Raw genomic sequence first — 22,201 nt, forward strand, 5'->3', positions numbered from 1 at the left:
AAAGGTAAAACTAAATGATGGCAGTGAGTTGGAATTGAAGGGTGGGTGTAGCATTTGAATAATGGAGGGAGTAGAGAGGGTATTACAGGCTAAAGGACAGGATGATCAAAGAAATGGTAAGAATCAATATAGGATTTGGGGGAAAAGTGGCCAGAGGCTGGCGAATAGGAAAAAAAGCAGTAGAACATAATCCTGAATGGTATTATGGAGCACAATGCAGAGGATCTTAAATTCCATGCTTAAATGTCTGGGTATTTTGTATGTAGGCTGTAGACATGATTGAAATTTTGTTTTTAATAGGGTTGTATCATTTTAAAAATTATTCTACATGAAAACAAACTGGGAAGCAATATTTAGAGCTTTTAAATTTGGAATGCAAAGTGGAAAGACCGTCTCGGAGACTATAGCTACAGAATATGACAACCTGAACTGGCATTAATGCCAATGAAAATCAACAGGGAAGGAAGAGAGGGGGAAATGAAAGTCCTTCTGTAGGTAAACTGATATAAGTTGACAGCTGTTTGGAGGTCAGTGTTAGGAGAAAAGGAATGTAAAGAACTGAAGTTGACTCTAAAGTGTTCAGGATAAGCGAACCAAGGACTAAGAGCAAGACCTTTGTAACCTGATTTGGGAATGTCAGCAGGTGATGCTATTGACAGAGACGGAGAAGACAATAAAAGGGAAGGATTAGGGAGAAAGATTGTGGGTTCGTATTGAACATATTAGCATTGAAAAGTCTATTATCTGGCCACTGGAAATTCACTTTAGATCTAGGAAGTGATTAGGATTAAATATAGATTTGAGGTGATTGAAATTTTTCTGATGGGCAGAAAAAAGTGTGAAAGTCAATAGAGTTTTTTAAAAATGGTGAGTCAGAAGAATTAGAAGGAAGAAATATTAATCCATATTGACTCAAGATCTGTTGGAAATACAAAGTAAAGTGTTAAGCATAGCAGTTAATCTTAGATGGGAGAGGTAATTCAGCTTAGGAAAAAAAAAAAAAACAAAACCAAACAGACTGGAACTATAATCAGAGCTGTGTTGACTTCAGTGTGAGGGAGATAAACAAAGGACGGTGCAAGGCCAGTGAAGTGTGTGTGTGTGTGTGTGTGTGTGTGTGTGTGTTGAAGGTTAACTTTTATCATACCATTAGAAGAATGTCACTGCATCAAATGGAGACAGAAGAAAAGCTTTCTGAGTGTCACCATGAAGAACACATGGCAAATTCAAGTTAGATAGCATTTTTGCTAGGTTAATTCTACCTCTTTTGGGGCCACTGGAGATCTTCATGCGAAAGTTAAAAGCAGACAGAGTGGAGAAGGTGAAAGGTGTACATAATTTGAATTTAAGTATTAGTTTGTCATACATTTTTTCCTTTCTTTCAATTAAATTATGTAAGAATCACTCACTGCAGTAGCTGTTAGTCTCTTGAAACCAGTGTATTTCCAGATTCTTCCTCCATACTTTTTCCATTTCCCCTTCCACTTTCCTCATTTCTCTTTCCCTGTCTTCCTTCCTTCCTTCCCTACCTTCTCAGAATAAAAAATATATGTATATTTTTATATGTACATGTATAAATACATACACATGTGGAGAGGAAGGGCAGAATCCTCCATATTTATACTTCCATTTCTGCAACCCCCAAAACTACATCTCCCTCTCCCCATCCCATGGAATCCCTTGAAGCACTTATAAAATTCAAGGGCTCGTGGGATTCTGTGTGAAAACCAGAGATCTTGATTAGCCAGGTTTTACGTGCTCACCTTCTGTGGTTATGTTTTTAGGATTTGTTACGTACAAAAAGTAAATTCAGCTTTTACAGACCAGCTTTTATGTTTATAGCTGATATACTGTCAACAGTAGGAAAAGAAAAGTTTAATTATCCAGGAATCAGAATAGGAGTCAGAACATGTAACTACAGGCAAAGTCACATTTTAAAATATTTATTATTTGAAGAGTTTCTATAACTTGTCCAAGGCCATGGAGATGCATGGTTCAGCTGCAGAGCCTGTGATCTGATTACTAGATTTATAGTAACTATTGTTACTATATTGTTACTATATATATATATATATATAGTTACTATAGTATCTATTATTTATAGATAGTTAATTGAAAATTAATAATATTTTGCTTTTTAAAAAAGACAGTCTTGGATAAAGTTTGATGACCAACATTCTAATACTTTGAAGTACTTTTAAAAATGTATATAACTAAAAAAAATGTATATAACTATTTTTACTAGGGTAAAAGTAATAAAGGAATTTAAATAAAAATAAAATGTTCACAGCCAAAGCTAGTTCTACTTCAGTCAAACATAACAAATCAGATCAGAATGTTTAATTACTATCCAATCAACCTTTCTGTTCAGTGTACTGAACTTAGAGCCCCAAACAAAACATTCCTTCATTTGTCAAGGATAGGCTATTAAAACAAGGGTGTTCTAAAAACTGCATTAGGAAGATGTAAATGGTTTGTTTGATCTTCTGAATTTTAATATGTCAGAAAGATTATTGTGAAGAAAATTGGGCTTTCTGAAGTGACAGATACATTATACATTATTCAAACAACTTTGATTGAATGCAAGATTTTTTAATGCTCTCATAAAGGGCACGCACACTAATTTTGATTTGTAAAAGAGTGGCTTTAAAATTTGAGATATTAGGGAAAATATTTTGTTAGTTCATTTTTTATAGTACCATTAATTGAAAAATATATCTGGATTATAACTAGGATAAATTATGTGTACACATGACAACTTATGAAGTTCTTGGTTTAAATTTTTTGAGAGATTTTGTTTTTATCTCTAAAACCATCTATAATTGGCCTCAAAATTAGATTAATTTTCTTTGTCTTAAAACAGTGATTCAAACTAATTGTAGATTTGAAAACAAACAATATGTGGATACCAGTCTCTGTATGCATTCCTGCTTCTCACACTGCTTTGATATCTTGCATATTGCCAGCCTTTCTGAAACATATAATGAAGTCAGAAGCATATATCAGAGTATAGCTCATTCTGATTTGGTTTTCTGTTTGGATTTGAGTTTGTCACACATCAAGATATAAATCCATGGTACTGTATTCTTATATAAAAAATAATTATTCACTGATTATTTAATCTCTTTAACTTTGCTAGTCTCTATTATATCATAAAAAATTCTCAAAGTGATTTTGTATGATTTCTTCTGTCTTTAACAATTTTCCACAGCTTTAAAAATGTTTATTTCATACCTGTTTATTTTCTTCTTTAATGAATTTCTAGTCTTTAGAAAAAATGTGTTAATCCTGCTCTTGAAAAGCCTACATCTTAAAAATCTTTGTTTACTGATACACAGATGTTTCTCTTATGTCATATATGGTAAAGAAATGCTACTAAATCATCTTAGTATGTAATCAGCTGATAAGGACAGGTATCTTTTTAAAACCTAGAACTTGCTGTCATGAATATGAAATTGTACTATAAAAGTGCTGATTTCTGGTTTCTGCTTAATCTTACCTGTCTTTCTGTTTCTTTTGCAGCAAAAATACTGGATAGAATGTCTTCTTACTGCCATTTAAATATGTTCTTTTCTTCTGTCAATTACCACAGGTTTAGCCCCTATGAGTGGTATAACCCACACCCTTGCAACCCTGACTCAGACGTGGTGGAAAACAATTTCACCTTGCTAAATAGTTTCTGGTTTGGAGTTGGAGCTCTCATGCAGCAAGGTATACGATTCAGCCTGCTATTTCCCTTGGGCACCATGTCCCACTCTTTGCTGGGGGCGGCAGCTCTTGCTGGCACAAGTCGCTTGCATGGGTGCCTCTCTGCATGTAACCATAATCCAGCTTTTCCATCTATCTGATGCATTTAGGCATTCTCGAATCCCATCCAAGGGAGATTCTGAGAAAATAATTAGCTTTTGCAATTGCACATAAAGTATATCATCTAACTTTCTTAACCTACGGTAGATACATTATCTCATAGATAACCAAGCTAACCTGATCCATTAGCTAGAAGCTGCGTTTAAAGCACTATTAAGATTGCATCTTCTTGAGACAAGAATACAGTGTATTGCTCCTGTTTCCTGTTTCATTTTGATGTAAAAAATTCCCTTTCCTATCAATTCTTGATGACTAGATGCCTTTATATTGCATGATTAGTAAATCTACTGCATATAAATTTGTAAAAATAAAATATTTAACCATTTAGAGTTACCTTTACAAGTAAAATATTAGCTGCATCTGATAGTATATAAGAATATAAAGTATTGCATGCTGAGAAGTGCATGCAAAATACTCTCATAATTATTTAAAAATTATAATATTAATTTTAAAAGTAAGGGCTACATTTCTTAGAAAATGATATAATACATGCAATATGTTTTAATGGTATTTTTATAACTATGAATTTATTATCTTAGTCTCAGTTCTCCCAAGCTGATTTTTTTATTTTTGCTGCTGTGATTTCTTTTATTAATCTTTTAATATTTATATAAAGTTCAGTAAATTAATATGTCAGACCTGCTACTCAATATAAAGGATTTCAAAACCAGACTATTTTATGCATTTAAAATGTAATATTTTTAAGTTTTAAAATTTTGTAAATAAATCAAAATGCCCTTTAACAACTGACAGTGACCTGATTAATGAAAGAAAACATACTTATTTATGAGTTACCACACCCATATAAGGGTTTACCTTAAATTTTACTGGTGTATTTGTGATCCACATTGAAGAAATTCATTTGGCAATTTCGTTACAGAACTGAAGAAGAGGAAATTTATTGTTAAGTTATAAATTGTTGTTAATAAAATAGGTTCTTTGCTTTTGCATGTTTAATATTATGCATAAATCCATTATTTCTGTTTCATTTATAAACTACTTCCTAAACTAAAAGTAAATATTTACATATTAAAAGGAAAAAATTAACTTAAGTTCATGTTGCAAGCAATCCTACTAATGAGATAATTTTTGCTTTTAAAAATATGAACATCCAGATATATAGACTTATAGGTATTTAAATCTGAAACTTGAAAGTTCAGAGAACTCTTATATAAACTAATTACCTTGTGGCATCTCTTTCTAAATAAAATGAATAATCAATAACTGTATTTGCCCTTTTGTACATTTTGGGTCCAGTGGCTTTTTCCCCCCTTAGATTTATTTACAGTTGGAAAATAATATTGGAGTTCTTTTAAAATATAAAAGTGAATAAAAATACATCAAATGAGACAGGCATCTCTTCTAAGTAGCACTGGATTATGTGATTTACCCAGGAACATTGCTAGTAACCTGCTAATAACTCACCTTGATAGCCTGGAACAAATTATTCTCATCGTAAAGATCTAACCATAGTAAAGTTTTTTAAATTATTTTTCCTACCACTTTGAAAGATAGGATATTATTTTTATGTATAATTTATGAAATATTTGGATATTTTTGAATTTCAATACTGGTGAGATGAACTTGATATTTATAAAATCTAGCAATTAGAAATAAAATTATATCTAATATCTCTAAAATGATGACAAGCAATCCAAGCAATGAAAAATTCAAATGTACATTTGCTTTGCCACATAACTACTTCACTGCTGGCGGATACATGAAAGAGGAACCCATACTATTCTGGCTGATGCCTAGCTCCCCAGGAATTAGTGGGATATAGTGCTGGACATGACGTTACCTTGAGTACATGACAGTCAGCCCCTAACCAGGCTCTGATTCCCAAGCCTAGGAGCTATTCACTTTAAGTCCTTGGGTAAGATATGAACTTGTGGTAATTGGGCCATTTTTGTCGAATGTCTCCACTGTTCTTTTCTTTCCCAGTCTTGGTTGACTTTATTGGTGTTGTTGTTCAAAAAAAAAAAAAGAAAAGAAAAGAAATGGTAGACTGGGTAGCCAAAGCTGCTGACCATGGTGGGAATATTTTAGTGTTTCGGTGTCCAAGTGTGTGTCTGACAGGGCCTAGGAGCAACTCCATCAGAAAGGTACTTTTCTGTTTTATTTTGTTTTGTTTTTCTTACAGAGTGGTAGGCAAGAGTCTGGAGCTGGAGTTGGCTGTCATGTCCAAGTCTGTCTGCTTTCTAAAATGTTGTTTGTTTGTTTGCAATTGGAAGGGTAAGATGAACTGCAGTATAAGATGGGCTGTTTTGCTAGAACCAAGTCATGATACTACTTCTTTTCAATGGTAGCATGAATAATTTGTTGTATGTTTAATGCATAAAGAGATATGTTATCTTACTGTATTCGTTATTATATTTAAAAATATATAAAACATGGAGTCCATCTTTGCTTCATTCCATTTTACTCAAACCTTATTAAAATTAATTTACTTGTAGACAATGCTTTCTTGATTATAGGTTCAAAATGATGAAGGGTAAATAGTAATATATATACATAAATTTTGTATAATTTTCTTATTAAAAAAGTTATACATGCTGATATTTATACAATTACATATTAAGGCTGTAAATAACATGGTAAAACTAAAAGAAAATTTAAAAAGTGTTAGAATTTTAATGTATAATCTAAATTAATTAAAATTAATAATAATCAAAAGCAAAATGTAATGATCAGATCTCATTCTCTTATTAATACCATGAGCAGGCAACTCCAGCCACGTATTGTACTATTACTATGAAATTTGTATATGTGTGTAAAAATAAATTCATGCCAATTTATTTATTCTTATTCTGATTTCCCTCACTGAAGCTAACTATAGTGACAGGAGACATTTGTTCATGCATAAAAAAATAGCTTACTACCTATTTTAAAATAAACACTGGACTGAAGCCCCCTGGCTCAAAAAATGTGGATAACTGAAATTATTTTCATACATTACTTTTTAAAATGGCAGTATGGACAAGATTTTTGAGCTTCATGCACATGAGTAATGAAACTTCACATAAATAAAGCTTGTTAAGAAATGGATCAAAATGTACATTAAGTCATTTCTTCTAAAACCTACTTAACAAGAATATGAAAATCTATAAAAGTAGTTTATAAACAGGAGAGATATTTCTCGATTCTAATGCTATTTTTATAAAGGTTTAGGTCATGAATATGTGATTCTTATTTTATACTGTCTCAGGTAGAGCTCCAATCTCCTGTCACTATATGTAAACACAGATGTCCTAAGAGACATGCTACCTGAAATTAGCCTCTGCTCTCCCAATGGTTGTTCCTTGCTTACTAAAGTGATATGTAAATCTATGATTTAAGCTTTTATCACACAGTGATTCCATTCTTCCACTGTGACCAAAAGTACCTGACTGCTGATCAAGTTCTCTGTATTCGTCTCACCTTTCCCCCCAATCTTTGTTAGGTTCTGAGCTCATGCCCAAAGCGCTCTCCACCAGGATAGTGGGAGGCATTTGGTGGTTTTTCACACTTATCATCATTTCTTCGTATACTGCTAACTTAGCCGCCTTTCTGACAGTGGAACGCATGGAATCCCCTATTGACTCTGCTGATGATTTAGCTAAACAAACCAAGATAGAGTATGGAGCAGTAGAGGATGGTGCAACCATGACTTTTTTCAAGGTAAGTCCTACTGGTTATCTAAAATTTACGTATTAAAATGACAGAATACAAACCTTTTCTTGTTAATGAATGTAAAAGCATAGGAACATTGTTATTTGTAGAGAATAATCAATAGCATATCTCTCATGGGATGGAGACATATTCAACTAAATATATGGTCATCAAGGCAGATCATTTTAATACTTGCCAAATGGCAAGGAGTTGTTGCTTTATACGTATTTCATCTTTGTTTGAAGGAAAATCTGTTCAGAGGTAACATTATTTTCCCCACCAAGGTTTTGTCATTGAATGTAAATAGATAAAGTAATATATCTACTGAAAATTGAATAGTGGGAGAGTCAGACTCTACAAGGTGTGGATCTTCCAGAAGAATAAAATGATTACATGCAAGAATGTTTTCCATACAGGCATTTCTTTCTGTTAAGATGGAACAGGTTTTACTTGTTGAGAGCCTACAGAAAAACAAGGAAAATAAGCACAAACAGTTTCCTATTCACTGGACAATCATCCATCTAAAATTCTGGAAGGCTCAGAATCTCAAACTGGGCTACCCCATTGGCATGCAGTGGTTTCCAGTGGGGACGTCTGTTAAACATTTAAATGGAAATTATGGTGGCACCAAACTCCAGGCGCATAGCATCTTGTCCTCCTTCTTAATATTCAGATTGTCTCCTTACTTCCACTGATCTCATTGGGTCAGAGTAGAGCCAATGAGGAGATTCCACTTTAGGGACTCAGTATCATGTCTTAATTTATTTTCTGTTTTACTGAGAATTTTTATATTGTTGCAGTTTAGCAAATTTTTAAGCCTTGGTATTTTCCTTCATTGTTCACACAAATGCAATTGGCAGTTCAAGTGGGCAGAAGTGGTAGATTGTTTTTCTCTGTAAAAAATAATTGACTCAGACTATAAAAACTATTTCAACGAACCTCCAGTAAGCACCTACCAAGTACCAGAAATTGTGCTACACATTGAGTATTCTAGAGCAAATAATATCTAATTCTCACTGTTAAGACACAGTTTGTTGGAGACGGGATCAGTGATCATATAACAGGATTTTATATGACTTAACTTGCCAAATAATTATATAATTTTCTTTGTAAAAATTCTTACCAAATTAAATCAGCTTTTTGGGGGGTTCTGGAGATCACCAAATGCCTAAAGAATGAGATCGATTGAATGTTTTAGTCAAATCCACGTAATTCTTAAAATTAAATTGCTTTCAAAGAGAATATTTTTATTGGCTAGCCTAAAGTTTGGATGCATATTTTACATTTAATTGGAAAATTATTATCATTTAATCAAATTTATTGAATAATCAAGTATGAGCAAGTCATTGAGATAATATGGTGCTATTTGATTATATTAATTGCAACTGATCATTTTTCCCAACTGAGTATTAAATTTTAATAGAGATTGTTTTTCTTATTTAAAAAAAACCTTTTTTTAATGAAAAAAAGAGACTAGCTGTTGACAATTATAAATGTATATCATCAGTGTCAGTAACTTTGCAGAGAGTGAATATGTGATGCATTTAAATTATCATAGTATTAAATGGACTTTTGAAGTTGAGTTTGTGCAATAATGCATATAAAATACTAATGCAAGTGGTCTGATACTAGAAGTAATTATTTTAGCCTCACAAATACTTCAAATTTTGCTTTTATTTTCCAGATTACTCACATACCCTGTTTCAAAGCTCTTGTGTATTATAGCAAGGTACACCTCTGGAAAACTCACTGTTTGAAAATTTTCACCTTTTCCCCATCTTTGAGCTTATTTCTCCCTTTCTTTTCTTTACAATCTTTCTAGTCTTCTGCTATGCTTTTTGTTGCTATTGTTGTTGTTTTAGTTCAGTTGCTCTCTTGCAGTGTCATTTTACCTAACTTCACTTTTCTTTGCTGCTCACTTTTCTTCTTAGTCTTTCATCTCTAGTTTTCCTTTCTCACACATGGGAGTGCCTCTAGCACCCAGAGAAAATTGATGTGAAACAACTTTCTGTTTCTAGCAGCACAGACTTTCTTTCTGTAAAATTGAAGCCTTTGGGAATGTGCGATAGTCACAATAAAAACCACACAGTGATAATCACTAAGGTGACAATTATGTTGTTAGTTTTATCACATGCTGACATCTTACTCTTGAAACTTGAAAAGGCATTAAAATTTGAAAGGATACAGTATTCAGTAAACGTTGATTTTTTTCTTTAGTTATTTTAGTGTATCCCTAAATGATACTAATTTCAGCTGCATATTTTGGCTTGTTAAACTATATGCTTATACCAGCTATTGGTATGAAATTTTTTTTTGTATGAAAGCTCCTTTCCTGGTACTCAGATGGTAAAGAATATGCCTGCAATGCCAGAGACCTGGGTTCGATCCCTGGGTTGGAAAGATCCCCTGGAAAAGGGAATGGCAACCCACTCAATATTCTTGCCAGGAGAACTCCATGGATAGAAGAGCCTGGCGGATACAGTCCATGGGGTCCCAAAGAGTGGGACATGACTGAGAGATGAACACTTCACTTTCTATATCAGCTATTAGTATGAATTAAAACAAAAAATCCCTACCAATCTGGAATTGAAGCAATTGCACACTCATTTTGAAATTCTACAATGAATCAGAGACTATTGTGTGTAGTCAATTTACATCTGATACCACTATTTTATTTCTTAATTAACAGCAATGCATACAAACACTCTAGGAAGCACCCTTAAGGCATTGACTTTCTAAAGGAATTTCCATCCTGTTTTTACTAATTGAATAAGACCCCGCTGTTAGCTAATTGTTCTGCAACTGCTCAGTTCCAAAAATTATTTTAAAGAATAGTAAAGTTGTATTACTACAAGCAAGAGCTGGCTCAAGATATCCGGGCTTAAAGGAGGGGTGAGTCTTCAGTATTGCAAAAACAGAGTTACACAGTCATTCTACAACACGGAATAATTCTTTTTCCAAAGAACATGCTTGACTTTGTTCATTGACCTTACATGTATACTGTTGTCAAGAAGATTTCATTCATCTCCCCTATATCCATTACACACCACACACTCTCTCCAGGGATAAATGTAAAGCAATGACTGGGAAAATAACTCAAAATTGAGCAGACGATGGTTCTTCATTGTAATCTCATGTAAAACAATAGAGAGCTATATGATATCACCAATATGTTCATAGTCATATTTAGATAATGAAATAGGTGAGGGCCCAGGGATCTTATTGAAAAACAATAAACTAGGAGTTAAAACATTTTTCTCTGAATCTAGGAACTTGGTGCAGCCAAACTGAAACCTCGCCCCAACACAATACAGAATGTTACCAAGCAACTAGCACATTCTTTTCTCCTTGGAGTATAAAGATTAGGAGAATGAATGCATGTAGATTATCAACTCAAAAATAACTCAGCCATAGCCTGTAGGTATTATGGTCTCTTTTGAGAATCCCTATATTTTCAAAGTGAATCATGTGTTTTACAAAATGATGCTGAAACCACCTTGCTTCTGTGCAACTCGTGACTCAGGTTTTTCAATTTCTACAAATTTTCTCTCTGGGTTTGGTCTGCCTGAAATCTCTGGTTTTGTTACATATATTAATATAGTCTGTCTTTCCTAAAGATATCACAGGAAATATGTGTCTGCTTTTATAGTTATTAAAGAAATTCTGCCGCATGTTGAAAGGACATTTAAGTAGTATCAGATATCTAATGTAAACACTTAATACTTCTGAACCTATAGCCTACAATTTAGAATAGTTAAGAGAGAAGAAAACTGGAATCAGAGAAACCTGAGCTTAATTCTTCACTCCATCCATCTACTATCAGTGTTACATAGTTAGGTTTCCTTTAAGGCAGCAACTCACTTTTTTTTAACCAAATTCTGTACAGTTATCTTTTGGAACAATGAATATTGCATTCATTGATGCGACACCTGTGATAAAGGATTTTAGCTGTGTTTACTTTGAAATTTTTTCTATTCTCTAGCGAGTTGTAAAGGTTTCTTCAAAATATGTAGCCCTCTGTAGTATTTTCATTTTAACCTTGGGTTAAAATATCAATTTATTCAGGAGTGTATGAAGGTTCAGATTTAGGAAGGCAAGCAAGTGAATTAATACACCTGGGGAGGGTAGTTTTATCTTTTGTTACTTAGTAGCAAAGAAGGTATTATTTTGTTTCATTTTCCTTTATGCATAGTTTCCCTCTTTAGAAGAACTCAAAGTACATTCTAAATGCCAACTCATTAATCTTGCCAGCAACCCCTAGGAAGGTAGGAAGCAATTATCATTATGCTCATTTAACAGATGAGGAAACTGGGCCATGGAGAGGTTAAGTGACTTATTAATTATGAAACCAATAACCAAGGAACTCATAGTACCGACAATAAAAGTAATAGCCAAAGACATCACGGCATAACCATCATTACTCAAAAGAGCTAAATGCATTAGTCATTTGGGCTGACCCACATGACCTCAACTGTTTGATCATATTAAGTTTCTAAAACATTTGCCTTAAACCATTGGGGCAGATACAACTATAGCATGTTCTGTATAGTCTGCTACTTATTCTGAGCTTATCAGTTCAATGGTCTTCTAAAATTAAATTATGCCAGGGTGACAGTATAGGTTCTTAAGGCTGAATTGCTTGTTTGGCATGCTTGTAATGATTTTCTGAAAGCTTGACTGATTTTTGCTTCTTAAATGCCAAAAGAACATAAGTAATTTCTGAGTCAAGGGGTAGAATGTAAAAAGTTGACAGTTTACTGCATGCAGTTAATAAATGGATTTAGAAACATACTATTCATAGATCTTAATTTCTGCAAAACATAAATTCTGTTATTTTCATTGATAATAGTGGTGCTAATGGAATTATAATATATTTACTATAAAGAGGTTTATACATTAGAAAAGTAAATTCTTAACATGGCATCTATAGTTATTTTTCAGATGGAAAAGTGTTTTCTGAAATAAATGTTTATTTTCCTCTTAAATTGATGGTAAAATACTTGGGAATTTCCATTTTGCATATTCAGGAAATTGACCTAGAATAGTTTTTGAACATGGCAAAGATATTTAAAATTAGTTTTTAATTTATTTTATGTTTAATTTTTATATAATCAACATGCAGCATTGTGTAAGTTTATGATGAAAAATGTATTGATTTGAGAGACATATGTATTGCAGTATGGTTACCACTATAGCATTAGACAATGTCTCAGTGACATCATAATTATCATTTCCTTTTTGTGGTTAGAACAATCAAGATCTAGTTTCTTAGCAACTTGGAAGTTTATAATGCAGTATTGTTGACTATAATCATATGCTTCACATTATATCTCCAGAACTTATTCTTTAAATAACTTTGTATTTTATATGGCAAATTCTTAGTTAAGCATGGTGATCACAAAAAAAAGGTTCAATAATTATTTGCACATGGATAGAAATTGAGTATGATTTTCATTGTGTACCAGATTTACTATTTAATATATTCTAATAATTTCTATCATTACCCAGAAAGGATTCTTTGAAAATATAATAATTGGAAAATTCATATAGTACTTTAGTAAGTACAGGGATTATTTCTTAAATATTTGCTCAATCTAAGAGTTGCCCACTTTGTTTAGGTGTCACTAACCAGCATACAGCTTTGTTCACAGTTAATTTAACTTACTTGGAATCAATTTATGCTTAGTAATGATACCCCCCTTTCTCCTCAATAAATTAGAAAAAAGGTCTCAAATGTTATTTTTCTGTCTCACATGGGAAATATTTTCTCCATAACTATAAAATAATTTAAAAGTAAAATATTAATGAATATAGTTATATTGGCATCAAAATTTTTGATTAAATTTTTTGATTCATTGATAGAGTATGCCTCCCTATGTATGCATCAAAAATTTTAGACCAGCAGTCCCCAACTTTTTTTGACACCAGAGACCAGTTTCACAGAAGACAATTTTTCCACAGACTGGGGTGTCGGGATATTTTCAGGATGATTCAAGCACATTATATTTACTGTACACTTTAATTCTACTATTATTATATCAACTCTACATCAGATCATCAGACATTAGATCCCGGAGTTTGGGGACCCCTGTTCTAGACCATAGCTCAGTAAAGTTAGTCATACTGACTACTTTATTAGAATCCCCAGTTAAAGCACTACTTTAAACCATGGGGCTATTTTTTTATCTACTGAAGTCCTAGAAAATATGGCAAACTATAGAACTAAATAGCATGCATAGCATATGGAAACATGGTCTTGTCTGTGACAATCATATCACTGATGAATAATAGTCTTGGTTTTCATATCAATTTTTCTTTTACAAAGATAGAGTCACTATTTTGTCCTATTGGATATACCATCCACTAAGTTATAAACATCTTTGAAATATCCATTCATGTACATCGTTAGTCTCAACCTATCTGCATGTTAGAACATTAGAATCACTTGGGGAGCTTTCAAAGAGCACTTCTCTCCAAGCCAAGTGATAAAACTTTCTTGAGGCAGGATCCTGGGCATCTTTTTTATAACCTCCACTGGTGATTCTAATGTGCAGAAAGAGTTAATTTTATATTTAAATAGCCCCTTGTTTATTGGTAATAACAGTTATTAACTAATTGCATCCACTTCTACTTCTTTCATATTACAGTGGGCATTTTTCTCTTCTGCAACTCAGACACTACAAAATATCAGACAAAGGCATGAAATGATAATTCTGCTGACCACATTCTTACTTCTTTTGTATTATTTACTTGAATTCTGTTTAAAGCCTTTTTCAACAGGTTTGCTGAGAATAAATAGTGTAATTACATCTTCACTTTTTACACCATTCCCAGAGTCTCTTGATAGGTGTGCCTAGGAACTGTCTTATAGCAGGATGAAGAAGGTTAGAACTTTCTCCCTGCCCAAAGAAATATGGTGGGGTAAATCCTGATTTTTGTTTGTGTACCTAAAAAGTTGAGAAAGCATGTGTTTTATGGGAACTGAGCAGTGAATATACTCACCTTTCCGTTATAAGCCTTTATTGCAGTTTCTTCTCTCAAGGCGGGGATGGAGGGGCAATTAAAGAAGAGACCTATAACAGGGCATGCTAGAGTCTTGAAAGGATTGTGTTAATACATGTGACTTTTCTGTTTTCCTAATGGGGAGGAGATTAAGAAGAGATGAAATACTTCACACTATGTGTGTGCCTGCTAAGTTGCTCAGTTATGTCCAACTCTGTGTGACGCTATGGACTGTAGCCCACGGGGCTCCATTGTGCACGGGATTCTCCAGGCAAGAAAACTGGAGTGGGTTGCCAGGCCCTCCCCCAGAGGAACTTTCCAGCCTGAATCATTTGAAATTTGGGCTCATGCAGTTTTCTTGCCTGAGCTTATTGTACAATTCTGTAATATGAGGTGAGCCACTCACTCCTTTCCTTGTGGAAAAAAGAATGTACCTACCTTAATGGATGGGAATAAATTATTACATAATTAAAATTGAAGTCTTCCTTTGTGTCACTCTGTAATTTTTCAGTATCCCCCTGCAGATCTAAACTGAACCAAAATGCTTCTCAAACCTGACATTCTGCTCTATCTTGGGAAATGGGAAAACCAGATAGTTTAAAGCTTGGCCAAAATCTATTCTTGATAACTTGCTTGCAAGTTACTACCTGGCAATTACTCTGTGGTTATTCAGACTAAATAGAGACTTAATTGTGAATTTTTTGTTTGTGTCGTGTATTCAACTTTGGAGATAATTTAGTTTACTTTGAATTTTTTTCTACAAGCTTAGAAGAGTGAAACAAAATTCACAAGTTTTGTGTGATTGAAGACCAGCGTATCTGAGTAATCAGTTTAGATTAGTGATTAATACTATTACTGAAATGTTCATTTCTTCATGTTAATGTGTTCTTCATCAGATACTTTTTTCTAGGGAAAAAAAAAAAAACAACTCAACACAGATTTTTGTAGCCATGTTATCTCTCTGACTCTCCAAAATTATTTTTTTCTCTATTAATGATATCAAGATATTGATTGTGGGTAATGGATCACTGTTAACATTAATTTAAATGCTAATATTTTATTTAATACTATACAGTTGGTATTTTTGAAGTGTTTTTGTATTCTTTTCAGTGTCTAGTATGGCTTTGATATTAATTAGTCAAGTTTGAAATATTTAAACCAAGTCTTTATGATGCATTTAATTTATTGGCAGAATAAGGGAGTGATTTTTACCCAAAGAGGTTGTCTCCTTCCCCCATCCTCATCTAACACACAGTTTATTGTATGTGAGGCCTGATCCTATGTTTATTACAGGGATTTGCATAAGGCCTACAGAAAACCAACACCATTTTACTATGTTCCCATTGCAAGAAATAAAATGGTGCCTTTGAGGAAAGCTGCTTCATCAGACACTAGTTTAGCATGCCAAGTTACAGCTATCAATGGTGAAACAGCAGATGTGAAGGCTAGCTGGCATCAGAGCATATGAGTCAAAGACTTTCCTATGGGAAAGAAAGTGCTCCATTACACTTTATCTATACTAAGAAGAGTGGTTCTATCAAGCTGTCTGAAAATTAGAATATGATGGTTTTTATTACCCAAGCTCTGCCAGAGTGAATTCAGTAGTTAAAAAGTAAGCGATAACACCATTCTGGGAATTATAAGTGATTAGAGTTTCAATGTATTTAAACTTGGAAGGAGCAGCCACTTTTATTCTAGCGTCTGTGAAATATCTGAGAGACAAAAGTTTAGTCTCTAATTGTTACGGTTTCAATATGTACCAGTGAAGACTTGCAGCACTTAAATGAAAGAAAGAAGCCATGTGTTCCACTGAAGTGTAAGGTTTGAGAAACAATGCTTTAATTGCTTTGGAAAGTAAGTATGTGGAGCTCCTGTTCTTCCAGGACAGTTGTGGTTCTCTCTCTCCTTTGCCTTCCCTTCTTTGCTCTGTGCAGGGACCACTCCTGCTGTTTGTGAAGTCAGGATGGCAGCTCAAACACTGCCTTGTACCTCATCAATCTTAGGAGAGAGGGCCCCCTAGGGAATGAGAAAACTTGAAAATCAGTTAATATAGTGATGTTGAGCTGACATGTCAAGTGCTGGATAATGGATAATAGTTGTCACTGTGAGTTTATAGCCACTGGTTAGGCAAAAATTTGAAGGAAGTTCAAGAAAGATGCATTTTTGGACACACGAAAACTAGGCTGCGATAAATATAAAAAACCCATCATGTTTTATTTCTTAAACAATAAAGTGATGATTTCATCTACATACATAGCCATATACAAGAATGATTTGAAAGCAAATGTGTGAACAAAAAATCCAGACTCTCTGTTATGTAAATTTTTTAGCATATTATATTTATTGGCATTGGGGCTAAGATCTATTAATCATGCTTACTTTTTTATGGGCTTTTTTTGGGGGGGCATCCAACTTTAAAATATCATAAAAGACATTCTATTCCTCTGGATTGTCTGTTAATTACAGAGTGACAATGCTGAAACCTCTACTAAATCCAGAATATCTCTGGTAGTTAATGTTCTTGATTTTGCATGCACTGTTATGTCTCTTTGGAGAGAAGCTGTTCTTTCCTTGCAAATGGAATTTATACTATTAGAATTTTTGGTCAGCTGAATTTTCTTTTGTTCATTTGCCTTATTCCTTTCCCAAAGTCTGAATAACAGTAATATCACTTTGTTCTTTGATATTAAGAGCTGATTTAAGACATCACATGATTGTTAAGTTAGTCCTTTCATTATATCATAAAGTAAAATGAAGTTTACTATTACTGCTGCTGCCAATGGTTATTCCCCTTTGGAAGCAAACATAATGTATGGTTATGAGTCCTTCTGACACTCAGTGATCTGATACTCAATCATCATGCATATTCACAAAAAGTAAAGAATTCATAACTCATTCCTAGTTTTTTATATCCTTCTGCCTAACCCACACATAGATTGGAAAAAAGGACAAAATAAACTTCAGAACTTGTTAATAGGCATTGGTAACTGCAAGCTGAATAATAGTGTCCTAAAAATATTCTTTTAAAAATATAACTGGATTAAACATTACTAGTAAATGTTTTAGTCTTAACTCATTTTTCTTTCTGTAATATTAATGATCCTGGCAGTGTCTACAATTGTTTAAATATCTAATGCTTACTGATGAGCACCCTTATTGGCCTCAAGTATTCAGAGAAATTCTTTAATAGTAATAAATAAAGAACATTTCAGATGAGTGAATGTATGTGTATATGTGCAAACATGCTTGAATGAATAAGTTATTTAAGGATAAAATATGCCACCTTAACTGGAGTTAAATTATGGATGATTACATAATTTATTTTTCTTATACCCAGTTTCCATATGAAATCTGTTTTGGTAGAAAAATGTTACAGGGTTGGCAATAAATTGTACTTTTATATTTCCTGACAGCATTTGAATAACGCTTTTGATTGTTATTAGCCTATTGTATACACCATAGCACTAGTGGAGTATAGTGAAAAGATTTGATTATCTCTAAAAGTAGGTGTTTCATTTATTAAATATTGTAATTACAGCTAATTAGAGGCTACACCATAAATTAGTTTGCTCTGTAGGTCCCTTGGCTGTTTTCAGAACTCTGTGAGTTTGTACCTCATTTTAATTTGCTACAAAAACAATTAAGTACAGACCAAAGAAACAGAAAACAGCATTAATAGTGTATAAGAATTGTTGAGTTACTATAATGCATTTTAACATAATGATTAAGTGCATAGTCTAGATTGTGGCATGAAATCCTACATCTGTCTCCCATTTGGGATTATTTCGCCAGTCTCTCCAGGTTTCTGTGTTCTTAGAGGTAAAACTAGGGGTGTAAATTTGGGTCTCGTAGACTTAGAGACCTGAACATGTGACAAACTCCCATTATGTGCTTATTACAATTCTTATTGTATGGAATTTAATAGTTGAATTATTAAACTCTGTAGCTGGCGAAATGATTTCCCCCAATATAATGCTTGAATTCCTGGAAATATACCCAACGTACCTATAGTTAATGCTAGGATCTGGCACTTCATTGCATTTTTGTTTGATTAATAATTTAATCTTGATTGTAGATTATTTTCAAATAATTATTTAAAGATAATCTTCTGGATTATTATTTCAGCTCTTGTACTGCTGAAAAAAATAAAACTAATCATGAATCTAGTTCCACCCATAACTTGCATATAGTTTTTTAATTAATGGTTTATATTAATAGTTTAAATAATGGTCTTTTTAATTAATGTGAGATTTGCTTTGACAAAAAATTCATGTTCAGAATTTATGCTTATATAGGGGAAAAACTTCCATTTTTAACTGTTCTCTATAAATTTTAGCCATTGTATTTTTAAGCAAATTTCTTTTTGTTTATGAAAATAATGTATATGACTCATAAGAATTTTGGGAAAAGAAGGGGAAAATGTCCCAAGTCCAACCTCCAAAGACAATTCTTAATATCCTGTCACAATAACCTCCAGCATTTTTTCTATAGATATACTTTGATCTCCTTGGCTTTCCTCTTATTTCAGTATTAAAGACTTTTAGCATTAATACAGCTATACAAATTCTTCTATTTTTACTGAGTACAGGTAATGGTGCTCTTTTCAGGAATACACTTTAATATTTAGTAGAATAAGATTATGAGAATAAGATTATGATAGGTATAGAAATAATTTTTTTGAGGCAGAGTTTAAAACAAATGGTCTTTTGTTAATTACCAAACCATCCAATTTAGTCATTGCATAATTGTGAAGTATGTTCATATATAAATACACATATACTGCAGAAAAATCATTTTTAACTTAAATATTTAAGAGATTGGGGATGTTCATTTTTAATGTTCATTTCATTAAAATTTTAGAAATTCAATGCTTTAAGATATTTAAATTTAATAATTTTTTTTAACAAACCTTAAAGTAATATCAGTAGAGAGATGATATTAAAATTATCTGTTTAAGCCTCCTAATATAATCTTATCTTCAGATGAAAGAGGAAAAAAAGACATGTAGTAGAAATAGTCGTTAACCTTATTCAGTTAAATTATATTAGTAAACATTTAGAGGACTGATCATAGAAACATTTTTCTTTGTCTATTAGCTGTAGTTTATCCAGCCTTTCCATCTCTATGAATCAGAAAGATCGCTTGTATGCCTGTGCCTCTCTCACAAAGAGTTAATGTTGAATGCATGTGGGTTGGACTTAAGTTTCTCATTGATACTAGGTTGCTGAGGACACGCTTGCAGCAGGGGCCCCAGCCTGACTCCAACAAATAATTAGAACTTCACTGGGCAAATTCAGAATCCATTTTATCGAAATGGAATGAAGTCATGGCATGGTTGGCCATGACTAAGAAATGAACATGGTTAAATGCAACCATTTTTAGGCCTGCCTGGAATATTATAACCCTTAGGGATATGTTTTATGAAAGATCTCATAAACAAATTTGTTGGTGACAATTCCGATGATGATGTTAAAGGTGCTGAATATCTGACATAGATCCCCTTGAAATCCAGGAAAAACACTAGAGCTATTTATATTTGTCAGGGGAAAAAAAAGAATAATTAAAGAAATAAAAAAAAACAGCAACATTCCTTTTCAAGAAACCAAATAAATAGCCTTAGGTAAAGGGTGATCTTCCAAAGACAGAAAGACTTTATCTGCATTTGAAGGTGTCTGAGAACTAATATGCAAACCAAAGTCTTCAGATCAATTCATGAAGCCTTTGTCTAAGTGAAGCAGGTGGTGAGGAAGCATCAAGTCTGCCAGGCTTCACTTTCAGCGCTGCTCTTTGGGGTCAAACCATTGCAAATTTTTGCTTCCCTTTATTTCTACACTGATGCAGTAATGTATGCCATTCATAGTGTAAAACTCTTGTGGTTAGAAGAGCAAAATTAATTGTATATTGAAAGTAAAAGTGATAGCCAAACCCTACTTACTTTTTTTTCTTTTTTTGCATTGCCAGTAGACCCACACACAGTAGCTGCCTCTTCCATCCTTATTGTTCAGTCACTAAGTCATTTCCAACTCTGCAACTCATGAACTGCAGCAAGCCAGGCTTTCCTGACTTTCACTAACTCCACCCTAACTCATCCTTACCAGAGTTTTGTTTCTTTCCAAATCTCAGACCTAATGCGTTGCTAATGATATTTCTTGAAAATAAGGATACAGTGAGTTACTATTACTAGTCATTAGAGAAATACTTGAGTATTTTGTCTTTGATCCTTTCTTGAATTTAAGAATACTTTTGACAGTATCTGTAGTTTGCTATGAAACTCTTCAAATAAGTTTTACTACCTCAGGCTAAGAAATAGGCCGGGATTTTTTTATTTTGGCTTTTCATAAAATTGCAGGACAGTTGATCACCTGAAATGTGGCTAGTGAAACTGAGAAATAAAATTTTTAATTTTATTTCATTTAATTTAATTGAGAAAATGAAGCTGAGGCTGTATAAGACATTTCCCCATTAAATACAACATTATATTTTATTTTAAACTTTGTATCATGATGTTGTACTGTACAGAATGTGATTTAGCTGTACAATTTTTATTGCACATTAACACAGCAGTGATACAGTCAGCAGCAATGGAGTGACTCGGTTCAAAATGATTTCTTGTGTGTACTGGTGTAACATTGTAATATATTTGTTTGAACAGTTTATGCAGCTGGCATAAATTACACTGACTTATATAATCCCTCTGGTATTTAAATTGAAATATATACTATTATTTTAAACAAAAAATAATGAAATTATCTTTTTAGTTTAAAAAATACATATGGACAAATTTGAGGCTTCCCAGGTGATGCAGTGGTAAAGAATCTGCCTGCCAATGCAGGAGACACAAGAGACATGGGTTCAATCTCTGGGTCAGGCAGATCCCCTGAAATAGGAAATGGCAACCCCCTGCATTAGTCTTGGCTGGAAAATTCCATGGACAGCGGAGCCTTGTGAGCTATATAGTCCATGGAGTTACAAAGAGTTGGACGTGACTGAGTGACTAACACAAAGAGGACTTAAAAGGAGTTTAGGAATTTCAGAGGATAAGTCATGATCAGATAATATTTAAATATTTTCCATTTATGAAAGCAAAGTCTAAAAAAATCAAATGTTAGAGAAACTACTGAAGGAAGAGAAAGGATTTCCTTATATAGCCACAAAAATGGAAAAAGAAAGACAATACTGACAATATGCTGGACAGTCATGTTTAAATTTTCTTCATTGGTTCATTCATTCTTATGTAATCAGTTTTTATACCTTTTAATCATGGAATACTGATCTATTTCCATGAAATATGCCTGTCTGGGATAGATAATTTCTGACTCAGTTCACTTTTACAGTCTGAATATTTTGTATTAATGAGCCCAAAGCCTATATCCAGGAGTCTATTCTTTAAGGAGTTAAGAATTCAAAGTACATTGTAGAACTTATTCATGAAGCTCTGTTGAAGGCCTTTTGTTAAAGAAATTTTCATCTCATATCTTATATTAGAGCCTTTAGATATGCATCAGAGTCTGAAAAATTTGTTTTAGTAACCAATTATGTTAAAAAAAATGGAGAGGGATAAAATTTCTCTATTAGGGTCCAATACATAACTATTTCATACAAATTTGATCAATATTTCTCCTGAAGGTAACAGAATTATATAGATAATGAGGGCAATGTGAATGCTCCAGGGCCTCAGATG

At 33.1% G+C, this 22,201-nt stretch overlaps 1 protein-coding gene across 13 annotated transcripts in view; it reads left to right on the plus strand.

Annotated features, from left to right (window-relative positions):
- The window catches only part of GRIK2 (glutamate ionotropic receptor kainate type subunit 2), a 723,627-nt gene that overhangs the window by 590,485 nt on the left and 110,941 nt on the right, over nucleotides 1-22,201 (plus strand). For 11 of the 13 annotated variants that reach the window (XR_006263929.1, XM_043439138.1, XM_043439135.1 and 8 more), the window contains 2 exons: nucleotides 3,593-3,711; nucleotides 7,310-7,527. Coding sequence is in view for 12 of the 13 variants with exons in the window: in XM_043439138.1 (XP_043295073.1) it covers nucleotides 3,593-3,711; nucleotides 7,310-7,527 (337 nt within the window). In the remaining variant the exon portion in view is untranslated. Of the gene's footprint in view, nucleotides 1-3,592; nucleotides 3,712-7,309; nucleotides 7,528-9,202; nucleotides 9,659-22,201 lie in introns of those variants that run through there. The other 2 variants (XM_043439146.1, XM_043439142.1) reach the window with 2 other exon arrangements.

Source organism: Cervus canadensis, chromosome 20 (assembly GCF_019320065.1).
Source record: "Cervus canadensis isolate Bull #8, Minnesota chromosome 20, ASM1932006v1, whole genome shotgun sequence".
Lineage (NCBI taxonomy): Eukaryota > Metazoa > Chordata > Mammalia > Artiodactyla > Cervidae > Cervus > Cervus canadensis.